Source organism: Oncorhynchus mykiss, chromosome Y, assembly GCF_013265735.2.
Source record: "Oncorhynchus mykiss isolate Arlee chromosome Y, USDA_OmykA_1.1, whole genome shotgun sequence".
Taxonomy (NCBI): Eukaryota; Metazoa; Chordata; class Actinopteri; order Salmoniformes; family Salmonidae; genus Oncorhynchus; species Oncorhynchus mykiss.
Genome location: NC_048593.1, coordinates 18715772 through 18725598, shown reverse-complemented (window position 1 = coordinate 18725598; position 9827 = coordinate 18715772). Strand labels below are relative to the sequence as shown.

The following is a 9827-nucleotide window of genomic DNA, read 5'->3' as shown; positions in this document are numbered from 1 at the left end:
GACCGCCTGCCATTATAATGACTGAGGGAGCGGTAGAGCGGGAGGGAAAAGAGTACAGCGGGTTAGACATCACTCTCCACTCCTTGGGAAAGGTCTTGGACAGAGACTGATAAATGTTAATTACTGGACCTGACATTAGCAGACAGGGGCCAGAGTACAGGCACACGGGCTGCAGAGTGCCCTGGTATGAAAGGGAATTTCTGTGTGTGTGTGTTTCTCTCTCTGTGTATTTGATCATTTTTTTACCATGCTTGCAAGACGAGTAACCTTGCCTTATACGTGTATACTCGTGTTAGCTCCCTGAGGTAATACCTAGGCTTTAGCTCAATAGGCTAACTTTAGGCTAATCCCTAGCTTAGGCTCTAACCCACATTGAAAGTACAGTGGTAAGATGAAGTTTTCACATCAAACGTCTTCCTGTCCAGACATCCGAAGACATCAGCATACTTGTCAAGTTGCTGCATACCCTCCATTCCCCCCATCCATCTAGTAATTGATACAGATTGGGATAACGGTCTCTCAGGTGGAATCAGACCAATGCAGCAGCACCTGTCTTATGCAGCTCATCAATACTTTAATGATTTAGTTTCTGGGTGAACACTGCCTTTGTGAACCAGCGGGTAGCAGAAGGGCTGCTAAACACAGCCAAGTGCTGTCAGGAGATGTACTTGCTCCCCACTTCCCAGATACTCAAAGAGCCACTCCGATGCTACAGTCAGTCAAGCCTCTGAATCAGACAGCCAATAAAGTTCAGTCCACAGAATCAAGATGGCTGTCCTCTTCATTCAGTCACTTACCCTGCATGAAGTTTGTCAGAGTGACATACCAGAAGTGTGCACTGAGCAGGGTATGTCAATTAAGACATGATGAGGATTAGGACTTATGATGGGTAATTATGTTTGTCTGTCTCTGTGTGCGGATTTGTTCCCTTCATCCTATTTTGGGAGGTGATCTCACAGCGATCAACCTTCCACTCCAAAGCCATTCATGTTTTTTAGATCAAGGGTTCTTGTGAGGCAATGTTTAGCAGCCCTGCTACCATTAAAGTAATGGACAAAGTGCATCTCTCAATGTTCTATGAAAGAGGACACCAAACAACATCACCACTCAGTTGTTTCCGCGAACAATGAATGAAAGACCAGGTTTTTAAAAAATTTCCTCAAGTCTACTTATGCAAATACTCCTGGGCAGATGGAAGTGATAGGAGATGGGAAGGAGAGCAGAGGAAAGAACACTTTCCCCTCCAAATTCACACACGTCATTCCTCCTGTGACGGCCAGCAATTGCCTGTTAGCTCAGCGGAGATCCCAATTTTAGCTCCAGGACGGTGACAATTTGAAAAAAATGAAAAAGTAGATTGTGCTGATTTATAGGCCCATTTAACCATGTCGCGCACCCTAGTTTGAAAGGTCTGTGGATCGTGTTCAAACAAAGATGTCATACAGTATCTGAATTCCTCCATCTTTATGCACTTTTGCCATTATAGTATTATTTAATCTACTGCTATTTATTCTGTGAAAAATAATATTTATTTGTTAATATCTTCTGATTCTAATTATGATGTATTTTAACTATATGCAATCTATTAGCTTCGAAATGTAAGTAGGTATATCTAGCTGTCTGATAACACGTTCTGATGGAATGGCTTGTCCTGCACTTTGTAAAAAACCAGAGTGCATTGAACGAATGTTGGAACAATATCTTGGTTCCTTTCTAAACATAGCAATGTGAGTTCAAAGAGAACTCAGAGCACAAAATAGATGAAGGGAACTGGCAAAAGAGTCCTCATTCAAATGTGAGGGCAGTGTGAATACAAAGATAACTTAGTTCTTTATCTTAGTTTTTTTTTACACCAGAGTTCACTTTAAAGAGTACTAAAACAGGTTATTGTAAAGAGGACTATATGTGAAAACACCCAAAGTGAAGAATAGACAGCTCACAGTGGTTGTAAGTGCTTGTACAATGAGCCTTTATCCTATAGGGGGCACTGTTGAATCTTCTGAAGGTCCCGTACTGAGACCGACACAACAGGTTATACGCAACTGTAAGGATTTATGTCGCATATATCATAGCTGCTCTGTGTTGAACTGATGAGAGAAAGGCATTTTAATAATGTAGGATGAAAAATAGAGGGATTGTAATGGCGATTCAAACTCAAAATGACCGGAGAGTTGAGGTAAAGGGAACCATTGCAAAGTGATCATTTCTGGGTGTCAATCTCAAATTTAACACGTGCTTTTCCCTCCCCTATTCAGTGCCTTAGTTAATTACAACCCTACAACATGCTTAATTCATATTAATACAATAATTAAAGTATGCTGGAAATTAGGCTACATATGGTCAATTTGCGTGCACGTCACACCTCGTACTCAGAATTTGCCAATCCGGTGTGAGCGTTCTATCTCATTTGGTTTCTCTGCGGAGCCCGCAGATCATGAATCACTAACTGCCATCGTTGCAGAGTGGTGAGAGGAACACGAGATGAATTCAACAATATTCACTTATTTAACAGACGAAAAGTAGGACTATTAAAAGCATGATGTTATCTTATGATAGCATAACCGTCGTAGTGATTAACTCCTGAAGACGAAATTAATGAATGACAAATTAGCTGGACACATAAAATCTTAGCCTACTCAGGTAGAGAGTATTTTACCGCTGAAGATCTGTCCACATACCGTGTTGAAAACGTAGATAAAGAATTCTTATAGAGAAATTATATGAATTGTTTTGGAAAGACACTCGACGTACCCTATGCTTAAAAGACTGTAGGCTACGACGCACAACTAAAAATGGACCAGCAGAAAACGATTGAAGGGCATTTTACAAAAATGAACATTATATTTGATGAATGCTAAATATTAGATCGTTTTCATTAGTTGTTTTTGCAATACAAAAAATAACTGCAGCGTGTTATGTCAAAGACCAGCTTCGGGAGGCACAACCAGTGATGTAGGAATCATAATCTGCGCAACGGACACACCTGTAATCAACGGTCAATAAAACATACACAAGGTAACACTAAACCGGGCCAATTAAACTCTTAAATCATTTAGCCAATGCAACGTGTTGCAGGGAACAAACAATAAACCGATTCATTTAGGATAAATTATATTTTGTTGCATCAGGGGTGGATACTGGGACGGACCGTTATTCCCCAGGAGTTGCTCATTTCCCTCCTCGGCACCATTCGAGCAAGACATGTCGCACTGTTTGGGTACCTGTCGTTTCAGCGATGGCTGTTGACTGTCGGACTTTCGCCAGCTTCCAGCAATTGTACCGAGTAGATACATCAATTGTTTAATGAATGGAAAACGTTTATCCTGTTAGTATTTGAAAGAGAGGAGAGAAAAGTTTTGTGCAAACTTTTGGCACCTTCCCTCGGGAACGTCGCTAGTGACCGGAGCTGTCTCGCTTTTCCCCCTTTCTGTGCGTCTGGAACTTTCTGATTCATCGGAAGGAAAGATGACTCTTCTCTGCACACTGGGGCTCGCAGCGGTCGTGCTTTTCGGAGGTGAGAAATTCTCATATGCCACATTCATGAATAAGAATAATAGGCTATACTACATTTTCAGCACATGCGCGTCACACACGTTTTCTTTCAGGGGGAAGCGATGCATTCTGTAAAAACTAACTATCTTATTTAAGTCTGTCTTCAGTTGTCAGTATCCATCATGTCCATTATATCCACTATTTAAATTGCCCTTAATGTAGTAGCAATCATATCGACTTTCTCTCAATTATCTTCTGGACATAATTTTCTAATGAAAATATATGATCTCAATGTGAGTCATCATGAACAAGGCTAAGAATAGGCATGAGTAACATAAATGTCAAGCTCTTTTTCCTGGAAAGTGGATGACCAAGTTAAATATGGAATAAGAAGGACTGGTTAGATGTGCTTATAAGATAAATGGGAAGTATTATAATCAAGATAGAGATAGAGAGGGAAGAAGTAATTTGTTAGACATTGGTAGTGACTGCACTCTACTAAATGTGTAATATTCTAAATTGAGACAGAGAAGAATATCAATATTTCAAGGGCTGTATTGTGGGGATTGTGAATGGAGCTAGAAATAGCTTTATAATTGTTGCAGGTGTGTCCCACCATGGTTTTGAACCGCAGTCATGTTCTATAAACCTAATGCTGGGCTGAGACTGAGAGGGAGTCTCTGTACTCAGAATGGCTGCTTGTCAAAGCCTGCAGTTAGGAAGAGGGTGTCTGCAGGGCTCTAAATTGCGACCAACTGCATATGTGACTAAATATTTTGCTGTGTGACCAGGAGTTTTATTCTGGGAGCACTGTGTGACTATGAAAACAATCTCCCAGATACAGTTAGTTGTTGTAATGATAAGACATCTGTACCTTTTGTTTCCAAGCTTCCTAAAGAATCAAGCCAGTGCAGATTCGTTAGAGTCATGATTGCACCAGTACTACAGCAAAAACGGTTTGCACAACCAGGTCTCAACATCTGACCCATATTACCAGCACAACATTTTTATTTTCCTATAGTAGAAAGCCACTGTATATCCACCAATTTTTCCATATTTGTGTTTTTTCATCAGAAATTAATATTTAGAGTAACCTTTGTGTGTATAAAATATTGCTGTCCTCAGATTTTGAAATAATAGATTTGAGATGTATTACAATTGAGGATTTTGCAAAACCACCTAGTGATAGGTTTGAAAGAAATACATGTATGTCATTTAACAACCGCATGCCATGATTAGATCTGGGAAAAACACACCAATCTCTTTCATAAGTTCTTTAAACAAAAAAGCTAATTTACCAACATTTCTGAAAATGTGTATATATAGCATTTTGGAATTAAATTCTTAATGTTTTCAATACCTTAAATCTGGCCAGTCTCCTGGGATGTGGCAGTGGGAATGAGAAAAGGGCTGAATTGATTCTGTCCTTAGTTGGCTGTCTGCCTCCTGGTGTGTGGAGCCTCAGGGGATGTCCCTGTTCAGTCCCATAGACAGCTCTCCCTGGAGGGGTAGAGGAGCTCTGGGGGCTGGGTGGTCTCTTTTTAAGATAAGGATCACTGTTTTTAATGCTACATGCAGTGAAATGTGTTGTTTTACTGGTAATCCCAGTAGTTTTACTCTAGCAAATTAAGGTTATGGGCACATAGACAGTTTTTTATTTTTTATATTGTAGGCTCAGGGATTCAAACCAGCAAACTTTTGGGTACTGGCCCAATGCTCTAACTACTAGGCTACCTGCTGCTCATCATCCATACACAGCAAATTGGTCAGTGTTGATTTTTCAGTGTAACATTTCTGTTGATTCAGGAGTGAAATTCACTCGGTAAGAGTGAAATGAACACTCAGTGGTGTGAAATAAGTGTTGGTGTTAATAACCAAAGTTATTGTTTTAGAATGTGGAGAGTAAAACAGTCCCATCAAAACCCACACCCATCATTATCATATTTCCCAGCATGCTCTACTGCAGGTTGATTTTTCAAGGATTGTTTTTAATTTCTGTGTTTTTGCATGTACATTGATTAATTAATCTTACGCTACAAATGATAAGTAACATACAGTTTCTAAACTAATCCAATCAGTTAGCTAGATATATTGCTAGATATATTGCAACCATTATTGAAGTGCTTATTCCAGGTTAAATCATTAAGGAAGGAAAAAAAGAAACGTCCCTTTTTCAGGACCCTGTCTTTCAAAGATAATTAACACTGTTTCACATGCTTGATCAATGAACCATAAACATTTAGTGAACATGCACCTGTGGAACGGTCTTAAAGACACTAACAGCTTACAGACGGTAGGAAATTAAGGTCACAGTTATCAAAACTTAAACACTAAAGAGGCCTTTCTACTGACTCTGAAAAACTGACTCTGAACGTGCCTTAGGCATGCTGCAAGGAGGCATGAGTACTGCAGATGTGGCCAGGGCAATAAATTGCAATGTCCGTACTGTGAGATATCTAAGACAGCGCTACAGGGAGACAGGACGGACAGCTGATCGTCCTCACAGTGGCAGACCAGGTGTATCAACACCTGCACAGGATCGGTATATCTGAACATCACACCTGCGGGACAGGTACAGGATGGCAACAACAACTCCCTGAGTTACACCAGGAATGCACAATCCCTCCATCAGTGCTCAGACTGTCCAGAATAGGCTGAGAGAAGCAGGACTGAGGGCTTGTAGGCCTGTTGTAAGGCAGGTCCTCAGCAGACATCACCGGCAACAACGTCGGCTATGGGCACAGACTCACCGTCACTGGACCAGACAGGACTGGCAAAAAGGGCTCTTCACTGACAAGTCACTGTTTTGTCTCACCAGGGGTGATGGTCGGATTTGCGTTTATCGTCGAAGGAATGAGCGTTACACCGAGGCCTGTACTCTGGAGCGGGATCGATTTGGAGGTGGAGGGTCCGTCATGGTCTGGGGAAGTGCGTCACAGCATCATCGGACTGAGCTTGTTGTCATTGCAGGCAATCTCACCGCTGTGCGTTACCTCCCTCATGTGGTACCCTTCCTGTAGGCTCATCCTGACATGACCCTCCAGCATGACAATGCCACCAGCCATACGGCTTGTTCTGTGCGTGATTTCCTGCAAGACAGGAATATCAGTGTTCTGCCATGGCCAGCGAAGAGCCCGGATTGGAGGGTGAGGGCTAGGGCTAGGGCTAGGGCCATTCCCCCAAGAAATGTCCCGGGACTTGCAGGTGCCTTGGTGGAAGAGTGGGGTAACATCTCACAGCAAGAACTGGCAAATCTGGTGCAGTCCATGAGGAGGATGTGCACTGCAGTACTAAATGCAGCTGGTGGCCACACCAGATACTGACTGTTACTTTTGATTTTGACCTCCCTTTGCTCAAGGACACATTATTCAATTTCTGTTAGTCGCATGTCTATGGAACTTGTTCAGTTTGTGTTTCAGTTGTTGAATCTTGTTATGATCAATCAACTATTTACACATGTTAAGTTAGCTGAAAATAAACGCATTTGACAGTGAGAGGACGTTTATTTTTTTGCTGAGTTTATTTCCAGTTGGTTCAACGTAATTTCATTGAAATGACACAGAAACAATGTTGATTTAACCAGTGTGTCCCCAGTGGGAAGGCCTTATGATATATGTAATGTATTGTCATTTAATTGATGCTATTCACCTAGGTACTCATTAGGTGAAAGCCACAGGCATTTAAAAAGAAAGAATTTAACATCCATGTCTATGTCACTAACAAATACAGTCATGGGTGGTAGCTCTATAATTCACTCGAAGAAAAGGCACCATGGGAAATATGCAAATTAGACTTTACACCATAGTGTTAAAACAACACCCAAAATGACTTACTGTAACAGTGTTTTTGTTAAACACTGATAGGAGTTACCTCTAGATCGAAATATGGTTGAATAGAAATAGCACTGTATTAATTACCTTAAAGTGTCAAAATTGATTAACACTGTCTAGTTTAATGGATTTTTTATGCACTACAGAGTGTTACATGAACATTCAAAATGTAACACTATAATCAGAGTACTTTTTATACTCTGTAGAGTGGGACCATATGTACTTTGAGATAGTGTAAAATCAACTCTAAAGTGTTGCTTTAACACTACAAAATGTTCTGTGCAAAGTGGCACACACACACACACTTTTTCACTGTAGAAGAACAGAGGTCAGACCTATAAGACTGGCTGAACAGTAGAATAAAACAAGCCATGCTTCTTATTGGACTTCATGGTTAGGGAGCAGCATTGTAAAGAGCTGCAAGGAGAGATGGTGTGTAAAAACACCATGAAGGCTACCGCAGTGGACCAGCACATATAGGACCAGTATTCTACAGAGCAGTTTATAAGCGTCGTAACTGTCACGCCCTGACCTTAGTTCCTTTTTTATGTCTCTATTTTGGTTTGGTCAGGGCGTGAGTTGGGGTGGGCATTCTATGTTGTTTTTCTATGTTTTCTTTTCTATGTGTTTGGCCTGGTATGGTTCCCAATCAGAGGCAGCTGTCTATCGTTGTCTCTGATTGAGAAGCATACTTAGGTATCCTTTTCCCACCTGGTGTTTGTGGGTAGTTGTTTCCTGTTTTGTGTTTTCACCTTTCAGGACTGTTTCGATTTTTCATTTCTTACATTCACGCTGTTATTTTGTATGTTCGTGTTCGGTGTTAATAAATGATCATGGACACTTACCACGCTACGTTTTGGTCCGATCCTTCCTACTCCTCATCCGATGAAAACGAAGATCGTTACAATAACATGGACACACTGGTAATAAACTGGAGGGCATATATCTTTTACATTTTTTAAATTTATTCTTTATTCTTTTTTATTTTTATTTTTTTACACTAGGCAAGTGAGTTAAGAACAAATTCTTATTTATAATGACGTCATAATTTACAATGACTACCCCGGCCAAACCCGGACGATGCTGGGCCAATTGTGCGCCACTCTATGGGACCCCCAATCACGGCCGGATGTGATGCAGCCTGGATATTGAGGAGGGTTAAGTACATTCATCTGATTGCCCTTCCTCAAACCAATGATGATTCCACAGCCTGATTGCTGTAAACCATGAAAATTAGGTCAGATTGGAAAATACAATCTATTTTCACTTTAATGTGATCTTTCAGATATACAGTAACATCCACCTTTTGGGAAGGTGGAGATAAAGAGGGAGTCGAGAGAGATAATGGAAAGTGAGACAATGAGACAGGCAGCTGCAAGTGCCAATATCTGTACATGCTTACACACACACACACACACACACACACACACACACACACACACACACACACACACACACACACCCACACACACACCCCTATTACAAGTGATTTCTAGGGCTGTCTGCATGGCCTGGTTAGAGTGAAGAGGGCTGTTATCACCTCTTTCATAATATGGGTCTGCTGACGACATCCAGTTTACTTGGCTTCCCTACAGTAATATGAGAGGACAAAGGGCCTAGACACAGAATGGGATTGACTGTAGAGCATTGTCATTCATTTTCCTAGAGACACCAATGAATAAACCAATAGAGGATAGGAAAAACTGCAATATTTGTTTCACACGAAAAAGCCATATTACAACCTATGTGTTGTGAAAATTGCATTGGTGCTCTATAATCTGTTAGTTCATATGCCTTGCGACTGTGATATATAGGCCTAAAGGCCGAGACAATAAGAATACACAGTGGCAGAATCAATTCAACCACACGTTTTGTTTTTTCACAAAACAGGATTGCAACCTCTGTCCGGTGAAGTCCATGACGCATATTGCATGTAATAGACAGTTACATGACCTACAGCATGGCCAAGTTAATGTTTCAGACATTTTCGGACCACTGAACAACTATTGATTTAGAACCACATAGAGTTACCACAAGTTCCAAAGAAAACAGGAGCTGCCTCCACTATTCCAGCACCATTTAAACTTCCACATTTCAACATCACAAAATCTCCTCTGCTTAGTCTAAATCACCACTGTTTAGTCTAAAAGATACCAAAAACAATTTAGTCCAATCAACGTTAGTTAAAGATGATGTGGCTGTCCATGGTTCTGATTTCTGTGTGTGTGCGCATGCGTGTTCGTGCTATTAGAAAAACACGTTGACTCACCCTACTTATAATGCGGGTGGAAATGCCACCCTCTTCTCTTTCATGTTGACGAAACGGTCTGTCACTCTGTCATACAGTACACACTAATATTTTTTTATCTTGTCCTAGGCTACCTGGCTAACATGCTTGCTCACTAGCCTAACTTCCATTCATGGCCAATGTTAGCTAGTTAACATTAGCCTTCTACATCTAGCTACATATTGAACTTCCATACTCTCTGGCCAGGGTCACAACAA

At 40.9% G+C, this 9827-nt stretch overlaps 1 protein-coding gene across 1 annotated transcript in view; it reads left to right on the top strand.

Annotated features, from left to right (window-relative positions):
• Positions 1-2949: 2949 nt before the first annotated feature.
• LOC110509743 (transmembrane protein 132C-like) overlaps positions 2950-9827 on the top strand; it is a 224718-nt gene continuing 217840 nt past the window's right edge. The window contains exon 1 of the mRNA XM_036968040.1: positions 2950-3514. Within this exon, the coding sequence (XP_036823935.1) occupies positions 3466-3514 (49 nt within the window). The 5' untranslated portion in view covers positions 2950-3465. The remainder of the gene's footprint in view (positions 3515-9827) is intronic.